Here is a 22240-nt window from a genome sequence, read left to right on the forward strand (position 1 = left end):
ATACATTTTAAATCACATTTTTAAAATGTAAAAACACATGTAAACAAACAACTTTTATTTGGCCCCAGTGCATGCGCAGCAATCAGAAAAAAATCAACTCAGATTTAAAAAAGTGTTTTCTAGTAGGCTGTTTTTCGGTTGAAATACGTTCATTAAATATTTGAAGAAGGAGAGAAGGAAAAAACTGCTAGTAAAAGCTTTGCCACTGTGCCTCCATTATCTAAATGTCCCACTGGGATTGCAAATACTATGATGAAGGTTTTATTTACATAAGCAGCACTACAATGCAATCGTTTCCAGACTGTCTTCCTTTGGCGAAGCTTCTGTATTTAGCATAGTAGGCCACAATCCTGCCAAAATGTTTACATACTTGAGTAATTTTATATATGAGTAGTCCAACTGACTCCAGTGTGACTATTGAAATGCCTAAGGTTACTCATATGCAACACTAACAAATAATCCGTTATTTGTATTATGGTATAGCATAAGGGTGAGATTAGGGGCTCATTGTGATAGGTGCTGTAAAAACACTTAGTAAGAAACAGTCACTGCCCTCCTGAGTTTACAGTCTGAACAGGGAAGACAGATGGTGCCTTGAAAGGCAAACAGAGGAAGACAATGGAAGTCACTTGCCCAAGGTCCCATAGCAAGTCTGTGGCGAAGCCTGGACTAGAAGGCAGGTCTCCTGAATCCTAATTCTGTGTCCTATCCATGGCAGGGTCTGGGATCTAATTTGTACTAATACATACACTAAATAATAACTAAATATTCAGAGAAACATGGGAAGTAAGCAGGAATGGGAAATTCTAGCTGGGTAAATTAGCCTTCACATTTGACCCAGAGTGTATAGTTTCACACACACATTGCATGAATATAGTTTATAGGAGAAAAATCCCACTCAGTGCTTCATATTCTAACATATTTGTTTTAGGGAATACATATTCTGTTGCAATTGCTTATAAATTTAACTACTGTACTTGTGCAAAAATGCACACATCATGATTTTACAAGATATGCAGCAACATGTATCTGTACAGCAGAGGATTGATCTTTTAATGTCTTTCACTATTCAACACTGCAGAATCTTTACAGATTATTTTGCTTTCAGAAATATATTGTACATGTAATATTTTTAATCTGGCCTCTTTATATCCTAATCTTAATACCTGTAAGCAGGGTCTGAACGAATGCTTCTCTGACAGCTAGCTGGGCGGGGGAAGAGACCCTAGTTGTGTTTATGTAAATACAGTTTGCTCCTGCTTTACTTAGATTTGCTAGATATTCAGCTGATGGAGCAATGGTGTGCTCATTTTAATCAATTTGGCTCGTGTTGAGTCAAAAATTGTTAGTACTGAATGCGGGGGTAGTGAAATATGGTTACCAACGATTGTAATTATTGTGGGAATACAGAAAAGAAGGACTGTGCTTAACCTGTGCCAAAGGAGAGAGTCACTTTCAGTCTAAAAAACCTTGGTAAAGCAAGGGCTCGAATGTCCGACCCCTGGGAAAGCAAGAAGAGTAGGGGCAGAAATGCCAGTCAGGAGACTGGCTGCATGCCCTCGAGTCCTCTCTAGGCTGGTTTAACCTGTTCCCCACTACTGTCCAAAGAATAGAGCTAGATAGGCTTCATTAGGAGCCTCTTTTGTTATTTTAATTGCTCTATCAGAGCAGAAACCGGTTGTGATAGGACTGTGTTTCCCACATAGAGCTAAAATTACCACGGGCTAGTCTACGCTGGCAAAGTGCTGCTGTGGTAGCGTTTTTAGGTGGCTTGTGTGGTCGTGGCAGAGCGCTAGGAGAGAGCTCTCCCAGAGCGCTAAAAAAACCCACCTCCATGAGGGCAGTACTTACCAGTGCTGGTGCACTGTCTACAGTGGCACTTTACAGTGCTCATGGAGGTGTTTTTTCACTCCCCTGAGCAAGAAAGTTGCAGCACTGTAAATTGCCAGTGTAGACAAGCCCGAAGAGACTGGCTGGTGGGAGCAGCGAGCAGGCAGCCAACAGGGGCAGCCAGCAGGAGCAGCAGGCAGGCAGCTGGTGGGGCAGTGGCAGCGAGGCGTGACAAGTGAATAAGATGTCTCTCCCCCCGCCAGCTTTACCCCCAACCCAGGATGGGAGGTGAACACTGCAGATACACCTCTGAACTCTAGGTCTGCACTGACGAAGGGCAACAACTGTGAGTGGGGTGCAGAGAAGGGTTGGGCATGTGAAGGGGACTTTTGGGTTGGTGGATTTAAGAACCTGAGGGGAAAAGAACACTGCCCAACCTACTTGGGGTGGGTCTTTTACTCGTGGGTTGTTTATGAACCCTGTTTGTGGTGTTTTCCCAAATTAATGCCAAGTTACTTCCCTCCTTTCATTAAAAGTTTCTTTTCTACACTCAGACTCTGTGCTTGCGAGCAGGGAAGTATTGCTTCTCAGAGGTGCCCAGGGGTGATGTGTAAATTTCCCAGGCTACTGGGTGGGGACTCGAGCTGGATCTGTGTTGGATCAGTGGAAAGGAACCCCCAGCTATTGAATCTGGCCCTGGCTGCTCCTGGCTCCACCTGACAGAAGGGTTACATACCCTAGGCCAGAGGTGGGCAATAATTTTCGCAGGGGGCCATTCTACGAATTTTGGTAAGACGTCACTGGCCGCACATTTCTACTATATTAATGGAGAGAGTGCAGGGTGTGGAAGGGAGTTTTGGTGCAGGAGGGAGCTCCAGGCTGGTGAAGAGTGTTGGGATGCAGGAGAGGGTGAGGGGTGTGGGCTCTCGGAGAGAGTTTGGGTGCAGGAGGGGGTTCTAACCTGGGACAGGGGATTGGGGTGCGGGAGGGGATGCAAGGTGTAGGCTCTGGCCAGGAGGTACTTACCACAGGCGGCTCCTGGCCAGCGGCGCAGCAGGGTTCAGGCAGGCAGGCTGCCTGCATGCTGTGGTCCCATCCTGCTCCCAGAAGCGGCTGCGGATGGCTGCTGCTGGCACAACTCTGCACGCCCCTTGGCAGGAGGGAGGCAGCGGGTCTCTGTGTACTGCCCGCACCCACAAGCACTGCCCCCGCAGCTCGCATTGGCCGGTTCCCGGCGAATGGGAACTGTGAGGACAGTGCTGGGGGCAGGGGCGGCGCACAGAGCCACTTCCCCTCCCTCCCGCCCCCCACCAGGGGCACGCAGAGATATGCCAGCAGCAGCTGCCCACTTCCGGGAGTGGTGTGGAGCCACGGCATGCAAGCAGCCTGCCTGAGTGCCCCGCTGCGCCACCGGAGTCATGGCAGGCCAGACAGAAATGTTAGACGGGCCAGATCCAGCCTGCGGGCCGTATTTGGCCCACCCCCGCCCTAGGCCCTGAAGATGGAAAAGATCTTAGGCTTGCCATATGTCCACTGTAAAAATTGCTACAAGGCACCAAAAATAGCATTTTTATAAATGGAGGCTGATTCTTACAAATTCCTTGGTATACAGAGCTCTCCGTGACATTGTGTTATGCCCAAAATAGTATTTGACAACTATAGGTACAACTTCCAATTGTCATTGTACATTGCTTTGGCATTTCTTATATTTGATATCAAATGTCAGAGAGGGAATAGAAATAGAGAACACAAATATTCTGTTTGTCAGAGTTGCTGAACAACCACCCTTACCGTTAATTTATTAGCATTTTCATCTGCTCAAAGTCACAAATTATGAGGAATGCAAACCAAATTCACGATATACAGAAATACATAGACAACAAACCATACACACATGCAAAAATCAACCAAAACTAAATGTAAACACTTCTAAAACGTAAGTGATATGACATGAGGGTTATTCTGTTTGATGCTGTATGTTCTAACTTAAAATGTGAAAGTTCATAGGTCAAATTAGTTCCTGGTGTAGCTGCATCGAAGTTAGTGGGGTAACAACAGTGAAGAAATTCACTCAATGGATATCTGAGATGATGGAAAACAATAAGATTTATATACACAGAGCTTGATTCTCCTTTCCTTTACACAAGTTCAATGCTAGTGTAACTAAATTGACTTCAGTACAGGTAAGTAAAAGGTGAACAAGATCCATGAGACGCACTGTCTGAAGCTGGTGGACTAAAATTTTTTTGGAACTCTACAAGCAAATAAGACTGCAAGGGTTTCTTTGTGTGACTATTGTTAGGCTGAAAGATTTAAAGACAATCACAGACCTCATTAAATCCAACAGTGTGCCACAGTTTCAGGCTCAACAGAAGGAACAATCAATCCCCTTTATGTAGTAAGAACAGCTGAGGGCTAAGGGGGTGAATGCCCAAGGCACTAGGCCATGTGGAAGGTCAGAGCTAAGCTGTGTGCACTGAGGGGTTTCGCTGGTTGCAAATGCAGGGCCTGAGATATCATTTGTAGGCTGAGTGCACTAGAGGCAGAAAAAGCCTGGAGAAGGATTTGTGAGTGTGACCCTGAGAGGAAGCAGAGAAACAGGGCTTATAGGGTACAGAGCTCACTGGAGTGGCGGATTTGGGGATTTCTGAGCAATGAAACTGCTGGCTGCTGCTTGTTTCTACTGTGTTCAGGAAAACAAGAAACAAACTTACAGCAAGGATATACCAATTCTGGATTGCCGATTTCTCATCCTAATGGAAGCTACCCTGCAAGGCCCTGGATTTTGGCTAACTGCTCAGGCAAAAGGAGAAACAGTATTTTCTTACTGGAGTTTGAACCAGAAGCAGCAAGTGCATCCAAAACCAGGGCCAACCATAACAGTATTCTGTGGCATCCATTGAAGAGCCAGCATGTAAGAGGGCCTACTCCCTATCCATCCCTACCCTCTATTGGGTGAACTGCTCCTGAGAGAAGCATCAGTAGCCTCAATCTGCTCCCACAAGCACAGAGGGTGCCATTCTGATTAGCTCTTAAATAGGCCATATCCTCCCCAACACTGCATAGTTGAGCATGGGCCAGTCGCTTCCAGTTCACTACTATTATATGCCTTTGTAAGTCCCCCATCACTGTAGTATCTAGGTGTCACTGTTTGTTCTGTATCTGCCACCCTTATATGCATTGTGAAGTCTGTGTTCTATCTGCTTGCACATCATTGAATGTACTTTTTATTGCCTATATCTAAATGATTCTGGGATTTGGGTTTTCTGTAATTGTGGGGGCATTGTTCTCTATGTTTCCTGTATCCAAACAGTTTGTGGAATGTGCGTTTGCATCCTTTGTATCCACATATCTACCTTAGCTTTGTGACTGTATTTAGTGCTTCTGGATTACCCAAATAATTTCTAAGTTTCCTTATCAAAACTCCTACTTGGTTCCATACCTAAACCAATTAATTTCTGGTTGTTGTTTCAGTGGTCACCTGTGAAAAATTAGCAATACTTAACACAGAGCAGTAAGCTGAGGAAAATCCCCTCCACCTGCCCCCCCAACACAAACATTTTCCGTATACGGAGAATATGAGATAAGCATGAGAAGTGTTGACATGTTCTGACTTTTTAATGGCTTCCACTCTGCATAACCAAACACCATCAATGAAAAATAATAACCCAGGATCAACTTCTGCAGTCTTTATTGAAGCAAAGTTTATTTAATTTACCTCTAAGCTATTGAAGTAAGAAAGAGTTTGCTTCAAGTAAGGACTAGAAAATCTGGCCCCTAGACAGCAATCCATTTTTCCAGAGGGACAATTCCAGAGGGACAGAGGGACTGTATATTACTTTAGGCATTTTAGTGTTCCACGTAGCAGTCATGAATTTTCACATTTCTCAGGGAGCCAAGGAGACCTCCATGACAGTGCTATATGATTCATTTTGTTTCCTCTTGTTACAATTATTTCTGTCTTTTGGGCCATCATTTTACCAATTTCTCTGTCACTTTCACAGAAATACTACAAAATTTCAGTTCATCCAAAATACTGCTGCCAAAATCATCTTCCTTGCTTGCATGACAGTTTTTAATCCCTAACTCATACAAAGTTATTTGGTGGAACTTGTCAACAGAGAGAAGAATAAATTAGGTTTCACTGTCACTACTTATTCACTTAACACTTATTTTGAATGTTTAAATGTGTCAGGTTTACAGGTCAACTCCCCGGATCCCTCTTATAATAGTAAATTGTGAGTTTTTAAATGCAGCCACTCTATACGCTTTTCCCTCCATTGTTTTGAAGAAAGCAGATCCACAAGTAAAGGGAAAACATAAAAAGCAACACTGTTTTCATAGTGTTTAACACTAATACAGGGCTACATATAAATATTCAAATCTACAAAATGAAAACTGAACCTAAATTGAAAGAACAACAAGAAGAGATCTTACTATAAGAGCCAGAATTTAAGTAAATACAGGAATATCAAACTAAAAATGTATTAACTCTTAATGATAACGATTCCCATAATTGAAATCACAAACTAGATCAGAAATTCCAATCCATTCAGCTCTTTAGTCTCTCAGAAGATTAGCCTGGGATTTTCCCTCAGAAAAAAGTATGGAAAGTATATCCAGTAAGTTTCTCTGGCACTGTTACATGGCTATACAACATTATCTAGCAAATAGCAATTGCAGCATACTGTTTTAATCATGTCACTTCTTCCATAAAACATTAATCCACCAAACAAAGAAATATTATATAATTTCATTTCAAAAGTTAAAAAAAGGAATACCGCTTGGTCTTTCTATTTAAATCATATGACCGCAGGGCCCAGCTCCTTCGTAAATTTTGTATGGCACTAAGCACAAGATTCCTATCCAGATAGTTATTTTTTTTAACTGGGATCCTGGTTCTCAATTAGATATTAGTATTGTAAAGGACTGAACAGATATTCTTCATCCACTATAGCAGAGTCAGCCAGAGAAGAACATCTCATACGAGATTCTACATGCAGAGAACAAAAAGTAGGTATTAATTCCTAGAAACTAGCCCAGTAAAGCCACAAAGTTTTACACAGCATTGAACACTTAAAAGTGCTACAAGAAGTGCATCTTCTGATACTTTTGTACAGTAGAACAGAATTCTTAGATGAACTCTCTCAGCATATACACTGTAAATTGCAAATTGAGTGGAAAGCTCTTATTTAGAGATGGGCCAGAAATTCAAAGTTTGGATAGAACTTGGTTTCCCAAAACTCAGATACATTTCAATCCAGAGTTTTGGTTTGGGACCACTGATCCTTTTCATTAAAACATCCATTTCCCTTTGCTGACAGCTACTGCTATATGAGGTACTGTGCATGACGTTAACTGTACAGACCTGGGAGAATCCTCTATTTACTCGTAAGTTAGTTAAACAAGTATTAAATTAGTCTGGAACCTAACAGAAAAATAATATTTACTATTTAAATCTTGAACATCATGTTTTTCTTCTGACTTGCATTCACTTAAAGAGCATGTTTCTCTTAAATCACATTAGAGGCAGCAAACTGCACGGACTGCCACAGAAGCCCAGGAGAATTCCACTGTGAATCAAGGGCACTATTGAGGCAATCAAGTCATGTCTCATCAATCACACAATTGACTAGCGCTATTCAAAGTGCTCTATCACAATGCTTTCTTGCCCCCCAGAAAATATGTAAAATTAGTACTCCCAAAAGTTGTGGAGAAAAATGTTTGAGAAAAATGAAAATCCTATTACTCTCCATTGTCAGACATGTAAGAACTTGCGACTGGAAAGCTTGGGGTTTATAAATGAAATGACAGGTAACTATGCTGGTTTCTCCTAACCTTCAGCCCTGATTCTACAATCAGATCTATGGAGGCAGGGCCCTGACAATTACAGTGGGGCTCCACGTGGCCATGATGGTCCCTCTCAGCTGGCAGGATCAGAAATTTAAGAGGTTTTTGATGCAAGGATTTTTGGGTTTGAAATATGCTTAAGGAATCAGCTCATGTCTATTTCTATCCATTCCTATTTCTGAGTTGAGGAGGAGGAGATTAGTTGTCATTTGCTTTACTGTTTTTATATTCTGCTTTTGAGGGAAGAGAGCAGTTTTTAAAAAATGTACCAAGTACAGTTTTAAGCTCCTGTCTTTCAGGTTTTGCCACTTAATCAAATCTAATCACATCAAAACTGAAAATGCTGAAGTCCAGTGTATTTCCTTTCATTAAATCCCTGATTTTTCATACAAATTTTCCAAAGGAGGGTACTTACTGGTTCAAGACAGGCGTGTATGCAGTTTTATCCTCATCAATGATGGTAACCATCAGAGTAATGAGCTGGGCCCAAAAATCCAAATTCTTAGTGGTTGGTCCCTGTTCTTCCCGAGGAACTTCCTGCTTCTTACCCTGTTAACAAGATTTAACAAAATGCAGGGAAAATATCTAAATGGTGTGGTTTCAATTATTCATCATTGCTAGAGAGAGAGAGAGAGACGACATATAGTACTCTGCCCCCAATTCAGGAAAGAACACCAACATGTTTCACTTTAAGCATGTGCCCAAATCCCATGAATTTAAACACATTCTTAATTCCTTTGTTGAATAGGAATGGGTTAAAATGCATTTAGTGTTTTACTGAATCACAGCATATATGGAAATACTCATGTACAGAGTAAGTGTTATATCAGATAACTTGAAGCAGCAATGTGGAACATTTCTTGTTTTAAGATTCTGAATTTTTTGCAATAAAATAGATACATATAAAATAAAATTTAAAAAACCAGAAATCTATATATCTTTTTGAAAATGAAATCATCCTTTTTCATGAATAACAAATCTGGCAAATAATAAAGTCCCTCTATATTTCCCCTCATCATAAGCTTATATTTTGACCACTACTGTCTAGCTGGAAGTATCTATCAGGATTTTATTGCTGAAATAACTTTCACAGAGCATGCTGTCCTTTTTTGCCTCACTCAGTTACACTTTCAGAAAAAAACTTTATCTCTGTAGTCTGGATTTAGCAAATTTTAATCTAGTCTCCCAAACAATGGAACATCTCAGCTCTTGGCTTTTCAGACATCGACCTGTACAACAGAGAGGTCACACACCAAAGTCAATAAAAATAAATGTGTTGCATAGAACCAAGTCACAGGAAGTTGCAAAGCTATGAGAAAGATAAAGAGCTGGTGCATGAAGTCATGCCTTCATGAAAACCTATAATGAAAACCTCCACTATCTGTGATGGCACAGTACCTTTCAAATTAACCCCTAAGTGAGACACAATAATTCTGAGCAGGTTCAATGGTCATATTTTAAAGAGCTACTTGTAACTGCCCTGCCTGGATAACCACATGTGGTGGTAGGGATAGCGTCCTTCATTTGCTGGTGTGTGCATATGATATGTGTTTGTGCGCGCATGTCTGCGTGCATGTATATTGCTTGGCTTCCTTGCTTTTTACCTCTCTCTCTCTTCTGTGTCTGGGTGATCTGCATCCCCTTCCTGCAACCCACCCAAAATAATACTCAAAAAAACCTCTTTGTCTACTCAGTCCAAACTCCTAGACAGGTTCACAACCCCCCTTTGTCCTAGGCTAGGGGCTTATCCTTACAGTTATGTTAACTGAAGACTAAGAGTTCACACCTATAAATCTCAATGAAGTGACAACTCAACCCATAACAAGGTTTCACCAAGCTCATATATATATATATAGAGAGAGAGAGAGAGAGAGAGAGTTAATGCTTCAGAGAAAATAATGTTTTTTTGAATGTTTAAATGTACGGTATGTACTTTGTACCTTTTATTTCTTAACCAAACATGATGACATGAAAATAGACATTGTATCTCTTCAAACACACCTAGATTATTCTCATAATAAATTAATTCAATGTTAGCTTAACCCAGAAGTTTATCTATTAATGTAGAGTTGGGAAAGACAGAAATGGAATTTTAACAATGTGCAGTTATAATTATTTTGTGGTGAGCATCATGAAGTATATTAGAAAAGTATCATTAATCGCCTTCTTTTATACACAGCTGAACTTCAAATGTTAGAGCTTCTAAATCTAATGTGATTGAATTAAAGGAAATGCTCAGTAAAATTTACAATGTGTGGTGTGATTTAGAATGATCACTGACAACCTGCAATTGTCCTGCAAACAGAGGGACTTTTAAGAGAGACAAGAGTATTTCAACACTAAAGTCTTTCAGCTCACGTAGATTACACCTTCATAACAATGCCCTGCATTTTCAAAATTAGAGATTTATTTTTAGCACCATTTTCCACACTGGTATAAAATCTTTTACTTATCTTTTACAATACAGAGCCATTTCACATTTAGTAGGGACAGTCCATTAACACATTTCAATAACAATATTTCAGATAAACAATTCACAACAACATGTAGCTGAAACAATCCTTTGGCACAGATGTGAAAATTCTATGCCCCAATACACAAAAAAAAGTGTCTGGTCTCTGTAAAGTAGAAATAGCATAAAGGTTGTTTTCTATGGGCTTCTCTGGCACAGAAATAGATTGAAATTTTAAATTAAATATTACTTTTAGATGTTTAAAATGTATTTAATTACATTCTCATGTTAGCGCACAGAAATTCCCATATACTGAAGTAAAACACCTCCTATAAAGCAAAGGACCAAACAATTACTACTCCATATGCTACAGTCTAGTAAAAATACACCATTTCAATAAATGCTAAATAAAACAAGAACAACAAAACCATTTAGCTCATATTTACATAGCAAAATGTCCATCTTTGTATGAATTATTGACACTCTTATTTAACAAACACTTGTCAGAGACTGTAAGAAACATTTTTAAAGGAGAAAAATGATACTATGATTTAATGCTGCTGTTGGGAATTAAAGTACCATATCAACGATGTCCTTGCTTAACAAGTTTAATTTCTATGCTGCTCTCCTGAAGCCTGTGTTCTGGTGACATAAGCTCAACATTAGCCTGTCATTAACAGTCAAGAAGTACACCCTGTCATTAAGTGGGAAGACAAGTAATGTTTTTCCTTCGATGTGCTCTTAGAAGACATTTGTCTGCTGCAATTTTGCTATTGTCATGACACAGCTAGGGCTGGTGCTGTATCTCCATGTCTATTTAGTTCCTAACAACATGCATTTTTCCCTTTTAGAAAACAACAACAAGTATAATACACTAATGGACTAGTAGTTGTGGGAGATACCTTTTATAACATCAAGATTAGATTTAATTTGTACATAAGCAGAAAGAGTGTTTACATAATTAACATGCAAGGTAATTACTAGAGTATAAACATGGGTAAATAGTATGATCTACTAACTGATAAAGGGAAATCTAAATGGCTAGATTAAAAATAAAGTTGCTGTAACATTCTTACAAATCTCCTTTTGGAGATGCAAACTGCAGACACAAAAGAGAAGCTCCCCTGGGGAAAATGTAAATCTAATATCTGCTGTACCCAACATCAGTTAGGAAACTGTGCAGCATTTGCATTTATAATATCATTGAGATGCTGAAGTAGTATGAGACTGTGTATACGGCCTAATGTTTTAGAGAATGGCATTGTTATTAAGATCCAACTTTTTCTCTTAACAAGTTTGAAAGAAACATCAATCCAAAAATAAATCAAGACGACAACATCAGCGGTCCATAGATACATTGTACACAGTTTAGTGACCCTTTTTAATGAACAGTTTTCTAATTTTGCCTTCCTTTCATTTTGGAGGATACATTATTTATTGAATAAGTTCAAATCAGAGATTACTAAGGCACTAAGCAATAAAGGAAACCTTTTTTGGGTGCTGATCCCAATCCCATAATAAAAGTCTGTCAATTAGCAAAAGTTGCTTTCTTTTGCACCAGTCATAAGGAAACAACAAGATATTAATGGATAACGTCACCGTCAACAATGGTATCTTTGAAGTGCCAAGGTAGTAGAGATACAAATAGGAGGGGGAAGTATCATAAAAAGATGTTACACAGGTCACCACATCAAAAGCTCAATAATCCACGCATCCAAAGCAGACTAGTAGAATCCCTAATAGGCATGTAGTGTCAGAGCCCAAATACAACAAATAGCAGCAGATTTCTCACTGCTGAGGCATAAAATTATGGGATTAGGTGCTGCACCATTATTTGTGCTGATACCCTGTCATGACTCTGCTGAACTTTGAAGACGACGCGGAGTGTGCTACGGTTTTAGAATTATCCTTAATATAAAATGTTAAAAGCAGATATGGGCCCCAACTAGAAGTAAACCTTGGATCTTAGTTTATAACATCACATCTGAAATTAAGCTTCCGTCAGGAATTCAATATTATCAGCACAATAAAATACTAATTTGAACCACACAATGATTGCCTTTTCACTAACTTCTGTTGCACTCAGAAGATGTTAGGTTTGTAATTAGAATCCAGTTTCGGCATTAGTCCAAATTTGTGACAGTGAAAGCAACCTAATAATGATTTCCATAATAAATTGTTAATAAATCCCACTTATCCATCTATATCAGTGGTTCATAAACTGAGGTTCATTGACTACTTGTGGACTGCAGAGCTTTTGTAAATTTTGTAAGCATAGAGAGATGAATTACACAAATTTTCTTATATTACATTAAAGCTAATGCTTAAGCAGTCACAGGGATATGAAATAAGAAATGGGAAGGAGGTGATCATCACAATTGTCAATGGGATGTGAGGTGGCTCATGAGATGAAAAACTCTATCAAGATGAATTACTAAATGAGGAGATTCCTGCACTATATCATATAATCTTGTGGGTGCAATTCGATTGACTACGATTTCAGTGTGAAAGCTGGATTTCAAAGGATTTCAAAGTCATATTCTCCTTACTCATTCAGAAGTTTTATATCATCATCATATAACTCCAGTACAATACAACACAGACACACTGAAGTGATGGCACTAGACAGTCTTGTCTCATATTTCACCAGTTTTATGCCTGAGTATCTAGAGAAAGGCACAAAGCAGTCTAGCAAATTCAGTTTCTTAATTAGATAAGGAACACATTATTAACTTATATACACAGGCCCCAAAATTCCAAACGTTCTCTCAATCAACAGTCTCTTTAGTCTTATAGACACACCATTGATTTACACTTAAGCCTGTGCCCAGAATGTTTCCTCAAGGGATCATAAATCTGATCTGTAGGCATTAAAATTTATGGTGCATTCTTTAAATATGTCTTTTTATTTACTCCTGTGCAATTACTTACAGTTACTGGGTTGCACATACAATGGTGGCCTTATTGATAACTCTCTCTAACTACATAAAAAAGCTAAGCTATAGTATAATAAGAATAAGTAAGAGTTTATGAAAAGTTATTTGCAACATATTAAAAAGGGGTGAAATCCTGGCTCCACTGAAATCAATGGCAAGATTGCCATCAACTTCAAGGTGCTAGGATTTCACATGTTTTTGGAGAAGAAAATCATATTACATACCATGACTAATATAACCCCTTATTAAGGACCTCACCCTTGCAATCAATACCAGGTATAGTGCTAGAGCTTGTTGAATTTGTTTGTACTTTGATCAAAAAATCTCCCCCCTATAATTTTTCATTCATTCTTTCTTTTTTTGACCAGCTCAAGCATTTATTGCTTAGTTATACATTTTATTGGAGGACTAGTAATTTCTCTGGAAAAACATAATTTTAAACAGCTTTTCTAAAGGAAATTATCTGTGAGCACAAATCATGTTGTTCAATCAGAAGTTATGGGCTTGATGCACAGTTATTGGGTGAAATTGTATGGCCTGTGTTACATGAGAAGTCAGGTGAGGTGATCATAATGGTCTCTTTCTGGTTTTGATCTTTATGAATCTATTAACTTTTGTACCATTGTAATCTGAAAGACAGCAGGTACACACCATAATGAGGAAGAACATTTTTTCACATAACAAGTGTAGCAAAATACACCTCTTGTAGTCACACAAAAAATTTTCAATTCAACACAGAGCTTTTTTGATATTGGCTATTAGCCAAATTTCCAAGGGACCAAAATGTGATGGATCATGTAAACAACGTGGCACATGGACTGCTATTTTGTGGAGGCTTTTAAAAATTATATTTGTAAAATAAACAAACACCAAAACACAAGGCCATTTTCTGTGATTTAAGAAAAAAAATAAAAGACTAAACGCTTTACAAGCAAACACATTTTTTAATTAAGGGAACTGGCTGAAGGCTGGAAAAGTTATCTCAGCCATAATGAGAAGCAATATTAAAATCTACAACTAATACCATGAGACAATTCTGAAAGGGTTGATGTATGGAAATGCTGAGTTTTCAACTTCTCTTATCAATGACTTTACCGTTTTATTGGACAAAATGTCTGCTACACCACAAGTAAAATAATAATAGTCAAAATTCTGGTTCCCTTTAAGTTAACAAATATATTTAATGTAGGCTAACCTGTAATATTTAAGTACTTCCCTACATTGTGGCAGTTTGGTGTTGCACTGCCCCCACAAAGAACACCAGGTGGTAGACATTCTGTTGTGGGGTAAGGTTAATGCCCATGATCAATTCACAATTTTCAGATGATTGTAACTTTGGTAAATACAAACTCACGATTTTCAAGAACTAGTCCCCAGTAAGGACTATGTTCATGGGAAGTTTCAAACTTCAGCGGTTTTTGCTGGCTGTAGACCCATTCCTTACACAGTGTGGTCAAACGTAAAACAGCCAAATAGATTGTGTTCAAACTGTCCACAGAAACACACCTCCAGGCAGAGACCAGGCCTGGGAAATTTCAGCCCCAAAGTGGTAGAGTGGGAAACTCATACTCAAACTCATACTCAAGTTGTTGAGCAGTGAGTTATCCGAGTGGTTCCACTGATGTCAATAGTAAGATATACTAAGAGTATATCTTAGTAAGATTACCATATGTCCAGGTTTTCCCAGACATGACCTCTTTTTTGATCCTCCATTAGGGTGGATTTTTCAAATAAGAGGAAATGTCCGGGAATTTTGTGGAACAGACATTTCAGCTCAGAAAGAGCTGTTGCTGTGCCCTGATCGGTCTCCACCCTTCATCCACAGCTGCCAGATCCCACCCACCCTGGCCTGGCCTTGCCGGTAAGCAGAGCCACCAAGCGCCTCTCATACAGGCTGCCTGCCCTGCTGAGGGGCCACAGAGGCCGGCTGGGAAGAGTGACAGGGCCAGACCCTGGCGAGAGGCCCAGAGGGAGGCACTGACCGACAGGACAGCGCTGCATCCTGGGCCTGTGCCAGCCACCCTGACAGGGAGCGTGACACTGCCCCCCCACCCGGCGAGAGTGAAGCTGCAGGTATCCCCTCCAGCATCCACCCCAAAACTTCGTCTTAGTACACACACATACACACACCTCTCCAGAATCCCCAAAATTCCCCCTAGCAGTGCCAGCACCCCCAAACTGTACCCTCCCCGAGTTCCCTCTCCCCTTTCTCCACCCTGGCAATGTCCTCCATTTGGGAACTTGAATATGGTAACCCTAAATTACATGGGACTGACAGATCACCAATGGGAGTAAGGGCTGCACAGTTAGGTCCTGAATGTTTAAAAAGCTTATAAACCCTGTGAAAACAAGAGACTAGAATAGAAGCTGATTTGCAGCCTTAATGATGATAATGTGTCTACAACTATGGTGACCAGCTGTCTCATAAAATAAAACTTAGCACTTAAATAATGCTTTGTATTTTCAAACATTAACTACTTTTGTCAGGGCTAACATAACATTTCTGGGTGTGCAAAACTAAGAGGTTGGTTTGAGTCCAGTTGGAAATTTTGTGCTAAAGCAACAATCTAAAGGCTGAAGTTGGAACCAAGTTCGCTATCATATTTGAATAATCCGGAACATATTTCTTTGTAATTACTGCAAAGAGAAATGTATCTGTTGTTCATTTTTCACTTAAGAATATTTAACTTAAATAAATGCTTATTAATAGCCTACATATTTAAAATCCAATTCCTTCCTGCCTGTAAATAGTCCACAGATTAGATAGAAAATTCCACTGAGTCTCCAAAGAATTTTTCCACTGGAGTTGGGAGAAGGGGAAGATAGAGTCTGTCACCTTTGACTCCATTAAAGAAACAGGGGTTCAGCTCCAGAACCCATGAATTTCCTGAATTTGGGATGGACCTTGGGGATCTGCAGTGATCAGGGACACTGAGGTGGAACCTCAGTATTGGCTCTTCAGAATAGACAGAAAGAACACATGACCCAACCATTTCTCCCTCCTTTATTTTATTTTTGCTTGTTCAGCAAGTTTCAGTCCTTCCCAACATGCATCCAGAACAAAATAGATTCCATTGAAACAGTCAGCACCCTAGCCAAGAACTGAATCCTCCCTTGTCCAGGTACTTCAGCAGATATATTGGGGCTAATAACACCTGCTTCATTTTTCATAAAAGGTTGTTACAAGGAGGAGGGAGAAAAAGCATAGGACAAGAAGTAATGGGCTTAAATTGCAGCAAGCATAGTTTAGGTTGGACATTAGGAAAAACTTCATAACTGTCAGGGTAGTTAAGCACTGGAATAAATTGCCTAGGGAGGTTGTGGAATCTCCATCATCGGAGATTTTAAAGAGGAGGTTAGAGAAACACCTGTCAGGGATGGTCTAGATAATAGCTAGTCCTGCCATGAGTACAGGGGACTGGATTAGATGACCTCTTGAGGTCCCTTCTAGTTCTACGATTCTATGAATCATGTTTGAAAATAAAACCAAATAGTGACACCTGGTGCATTTTTCCTTACTACAAACTGAAAAATATGAGCTGGTGAGCTCACTACATTCACCAAAAAGAGCAACATGTAGGAACAAACAATTAGGGCTAGATTATCACATCCTCACTTACAGAGAGCGATACCTAAACTCCACAAGCACGCCCACCAACTTCAGTGAAACTACTCATGGGAGAAAAGGCAACACAATTTGTTATTTCTAAATCAAAACAATGAAGTTAGTTCTAACTTCACCCTCCTAAATCTCTCTCATGATTGTACTGGTCCACTGAAGCAAAATTAAAATACAACTCTAAGCTACCATATGAGAGTCTTGAAAATAGAGGTAAATAGAGGAAAATAGAGGAAAATGAGCTTTTCCCATGTGCTCTGCAGCCAGAATCTACCGAATACCATTTACAGAGAGGGACATGTTGTTGCTGACATCATTATAAACAGAAGTAAACAAAAAAGGAATAATTTTGGCTCTCATTCCACTAGAAACAGATGGGTGAAAAAAAATCAACATTTGACAAGAGACGAAGAAAATAATTGGTTAAAAAAAGAAATTTCTAAGTTTCAAAGAGGGCCTTAAAGTAATGGAGACTATATATGTAAAGACCATAAAGAAAAAACAGTTTTCATTACATAATCTCCCTTTACCGGTCCACCTCTTCCTTTGCTCCCTCTCCTGTGGGAGCATTGGCCTGCTTCATTAGACCCCAAGTTCTCAGGGAGGTTGCTCCAGAAATGCCTGAAGTGTGTGTATGGGAAAATCTATTCTAGGCCTGGTGTATGGTACCAGAAGCCATTCATTACTAGAAGAACCAGGAAGACAATAATTACAAGACTGGAAGAGCACCACATATACAGAACATCTGAACGAGTCTCCACTAGATTACAAGGACCATTGTATTGGTGGGTCAAAATGGGGCCTTTGGATTGAGTGGAATTAAACTGCTTTAAATAGATTTTAAAGAAGATTCCTCTATCTTTTTATCTGGAACATGTTCAGAGTGAGAAGAGAAAATACACTCTGCTGCATCCCATGAATCCACTAATGGCAGCAAAGGAGGCACAACCAGGCACTATGCTGATGTGCCAGCTGCCACTGTGGTGTAGGCTGGCCCCCATCGCCCCAAATGAACAAGTCAAACACTAGCTATGCCTATGTAAAGGGAATGGGGTGGAGGAAAGAGGAAGCACCCTTAGCTCTCAAATCCCCCTCCCTCCCACCTATTATAAGCCTCACATTGCTCACCATCGTATCAAATCCCCAGCCCAGAAATTGGGGTAGGCATAGGTCTGCTCTTAAAGTTTCTTTACTACCCTGCATTGTCTTTGAGAACACACAAGTAAAACTGTAATAATGCCCTGGTCTCTGTGAGGCATATACCTAAACTGAAAGTCTTCTACAATAATAAATAAAACAAAGGTTCACAATAACACCAGGGTACTATTTTTTTTTTTTTATAGCATAGGGACAGTAATGTTGCTCCTGCTTTGGAAATCCACACCATATGAAATTTCAAATTGTTTTTAAATTGTCAGTCATTGCGGGCCCACTACTTTTCAGTGCAGCAGACATCATGCTTTGGCTTGAAAGGTACTGAAGATACGCTATAGAGCAGTTTATTAAATGATTATATGATGTAGTTTAAATGTTATTATTTGTTAGTGGTTAACATGAAGTTTACTTTCTAAAGAAGGAACAACAAAGATTTAGATCAATCACACCTAACTACACCAAAATAAATGAGATCATTTTCTGGTCCAAAAGGCAGAAGGACATTTCTCCTTAGCATCATCTGACAAACCTCGTTTGCTTCCTAAGGACATTAGTCAACATCGTACGCAAGTCTTATCACTCAGGCAGCGATGGTAGTTCTAGCAGTTAGCAGACCCTCTAGATGCCAAGTCACGAAGCAGCACTCTTTGTTCTGAAACTTCGAGTACTGCATTTGTGTAAATGCATGTAATCACAGTGCTTTTACAATCATGGTAATGACATACACAAATTACTTGTTCATATCTGTTTATGCTATTTGGTAAATTTGGGCCGGTGTGTCCAACAAAGCTAGCCAGAAATATAATTTTGACACAGGGATGAAGGGGAGATGCAACGGGGTAGCATGAAGTTCACTTTTAGATGCAAAAACTTGCTTATACTAGTGACATTGAAAAATTCTGAGAAACTTAATTGAAAGTGTGTTTATTGTTAAACAGGATGGTGGCTATTATGCAATATGGAAGATCAGAGAAAATATCTATTGTTGTTTGTGACTATTCAGATGGCCTTTGGGTTTGAATTAAAATATATGCAAATCCTGGAGGCTTCAAAATAAAACAACTAGGCTCTGACCCTGCAAGAAACTCTATGCAGCCAGACCCCTGTACCATTGGAGGCCCCAATAACAGAGGATAGAGCCCCACTGAAATTCATGGGGCTCTGTGTAGCTGCAGGGCTCTGTTGTGTAGGGTTTTTTCATTCAACCAACAGTCAGCTGAAACACCACCTCGTGACCAATCACACATTACAAATAATCAAAGTAGGCAGTTTGTGAACACCCTGTAGTCTGAAAATCATTTGTCTGAACTATATCATCATCATGGCAAATCCCAAAGGTTCATAGGCTTCATGCAGACCAAGCACCATCCAGACTGATCTCTAATTAGGTCCTTAAGGCGGTCTGGCTGCAGGTTTAGTTTGTGGCATCACTGCGCTTATCATACCACTGAAGCTTTTGGCAACCATGTGATACAAAGCGTGTTTACCAAAGAAAGCTGATACATGGCTGGCAAATTCATTGGCCTTCCATCCTGATGGACGGAAAGTTGCCGAAACTGAACCAGTGCCAATGGAGGCCATTTGTGTGTTTCACTATGAATATCTTCATCGCTGATCCTGTTCTGCTACCTAATACACAAAGACAACATGAATCAAAGACACCATTCTGCTGCACTCACATTTCAACGCTGTACCATAGACTTGGTATGCCCATGGTTATACAGATCTGCAGCTTTGTAGCAAGCTTGATGTCATCCCCACAGAGGCTGCAGATGGGCCCGAAACACGGCAGCAGCTACTGCTACAAGAGTGTGCATATCTTTTGAGCAATATTGGCATTGTCTGAAGTATATGGCAAATTTGTAAAAACACTGAATACATTTCATAGTGAATGAGGCTGGATTGTGAATGATATGCAAGCCCTCAAAATGGCAGCATTTGCCTGATTTTTGGTTGTGTGTGCAATCAGCAATATTTAAGGGCTGGGCAAAAGGTCAGGTTATGCTTATTTTGCTCATACTAGTTTATCCATCCCTCACACCCTAGTGATAGCAATACTGTTGGAGTTCATGGTTCCTAACTTCAATGTTGAAGTTTTACAACTTGTGCTATTTTCTCCTCTACCTGATCCCTACTACCAGTGGATGATGAGCTGTCCTCTTTACCTTCAAACCAGTCAGCTTGGACATGCTTCTAACAGGCAATTTTATGTGTAAGAATCTGTGTGCAGTGTTTTAGTTCAGTTTCTCCCTGGGAGAGAAGTTTCTGTGCTGAAAAGCACAGCAAGAACATATTCCTCTGATGCCTTAATGCACTTTATCAAAGATTTCCCCGTTATTGTGGCTAGCATGCTGCCTATCGAACATACTGCAATAACACACTGAAAGGCTTTAAAGTGCCCCTTTATTCACCATATTTTAGCAATTGTTGGTAACCTTTTTAGAGCATCTAATACTATACGAAAATGTGGTAAAGTTTCTCATTTGCAAAGACTATTTGGTATTGCGCATACATTGGCATTTTTCTGACAATAATTCTGAAGTACAGAATTCTGAGGAGATAACTCATATGTTATTCTGTAACTTTATTCCAGGTCTCATTTTCTGGAAGTTAATTTGTAGTTTTCTATTGTACATACCCTCTTTAAATACAAATAGCAGTTGTGTTATATATTGGAAACTGATCACCAAACTCTTCTGATTTCTACTTTACTGAAAAATTGGATAAAGTTTTCAAAAGCACCTAAGTGACTTAGGCCCCTAAGTCCCATTTTCAAAAGTGACAGGCATTTAGGAGACTAAGACTTATTGAAAGTCCAGGTGACTTAGGTGCCTAAATCACAAAAGGTATATATACACTGCAATTGGAGGTGTGATTGCCTCATGGCTTGGCATGCCTGTACTAGCTTTAATCTACCGAGTATGGCTAAAAATAGGAATGAAGATGTAACAACATGGGAGTCAACATGGGGTGATCACTGCGGGCCCTGTATGTGTACTTGTGTTCCTAGCCCATGCTGAACCTGTGCCACGACATCTTCCCCACTAATTTAGTTGTGCTAGCTAGATTAAAACTAGCACACATATGCCAAACCGTATTGCAGTTGTAACCCACACACCTCCTGGGTGTGGTGTTCTGTCCCATCTAGTGGCACCAAGACCACTTACAGAGAGATTAATGAATCTGCTCTACTGCTTTAGCTAACAGCCATATGGATTTTAGCTCATGCAGTAGAGTAGTGGTGGGCACCCTGCAGCCTGTGGGCCACATAAGGCCCATCAGGGTAATCCGCTGGCAGGCCGCCTGATAGTTTGTTTACATTTGCGTGACCGCGGTTCACCATTCCCGGCCAATGGGAACTGCAGGAAGTGGGGTGGGCCACAGGGACGTGCTGGCTGCCACTTCCCGCAGCTCCCATTCGCCCGGAATGGCAAACTGCGGCCACTGGGAGCTGCGGGCAGCCATGCAAATGTAAACAAACTGTCTGGCGGCCTGCCAGTGGATTACCCTGATGGGCTGTGTGTGGCCTGCGGGCCGCAGGTTGCCCACCACTGAATTAGAGGCTCATGTACTAAGTTCCAGAGGCCCCATGTGCAATCCCACCCGCCGCCGACCCGGGTCTGTCAGCGTTACAGTTACACCTGAAGGTCCCTTTGAACATTTTACTCAATAGTAACATATTGACTGCTGTTTCAAATGAACACCTTATTTGTATGGGTTTGCTGGAATATATTTATAAAATCAACACAAACTGAATAACTAACAAAGAACATGCCTCCAAAAAGTACACAGATCAGATGTCAGATACAGAGTATGCCAACACCTTTCTGCAGCATTCTGGTACTAAGGGATATTAAATCCTTTGTATTGATCCAAGAGCCACTTGGAGAACAGGGGCAAGCTGATTTGCTTTATACCCTTCTCACCAGGTGGAAGAGACTGCAAAAAGAATGACTGAAGTGACTGCAGAGTTTGTGAGAAACAGCCAATTCTTTTGTTTGCTCAAGAAAAATATAATAGACACAGTGACATATTTATACACTGCCTATAAATGCTTTATAAACTACTTTTCTATCCACTTCAGTGTAAGGTAGCCAGCTTTTCCAGTCACTGCCCAGTGTTCATTAGAAAGTGCATGTGTTGCAGATGCTCCATGAGGAGTTGAATACACTGCTGCTTGCTCGTAGTGGCTTTTCCTCACCAGAGTATTTCCTCCAGAATAATGAGGCCAATAGGATATCAGCCAGTGAAGATGGTGAATATGTCTGTGTGCCATGATTTACATATCACAGTCATCATTTGGTTGTTAGCAGCTGCATACATTATTCCTTATTTTCTGGCATAAAACAGTCATATGGTATGGTGGCATGCTGTTAGCAGTCGCCATGTTGCACCCCA

The 22240-nt window shown here is 40.2% G+C and overlaps 1 protein-coding gene across 4 annotated transcripts in view; it reads right to left on the minus strand.

Annotated features, from left to right (window-relative positions):
* UNC13C (unc-13 homolog C) overlaps positions 1-22240 on the minus strand; it is a 427801-nt gene that overhangs the window by 182432 nt on the left and 223129 nt on the right. For all 4 annotated transcript variants that reach the window (XM_073303829.1, XM_073303827.1, XM_073303826.1 and 1 more), the window contains exon 17: positions 8096-8229. In XM_073303829.1, coding sequence (XP_073159930.1) covers positions 8096-8229 — 134 coding nt within the window. The remainder of the gene's footprint in view (positions 1-8095; positions 8230-22240) is intronic.

Source organism: Lepidochelys kempii, chromosome 10, assembly GCF_965140265.1.
Source record: "Lepidochelys kempii isolate rLepKem1 chromosome 10, rLepKem1.hap2, whole genome shotgun sequence".
Classification (NCBI taxonomy): Eukaryota; Metazoa; Chordata; order Testudines; family Cheloniidae; genus Lepidochelys; species Lepidochelys kempii.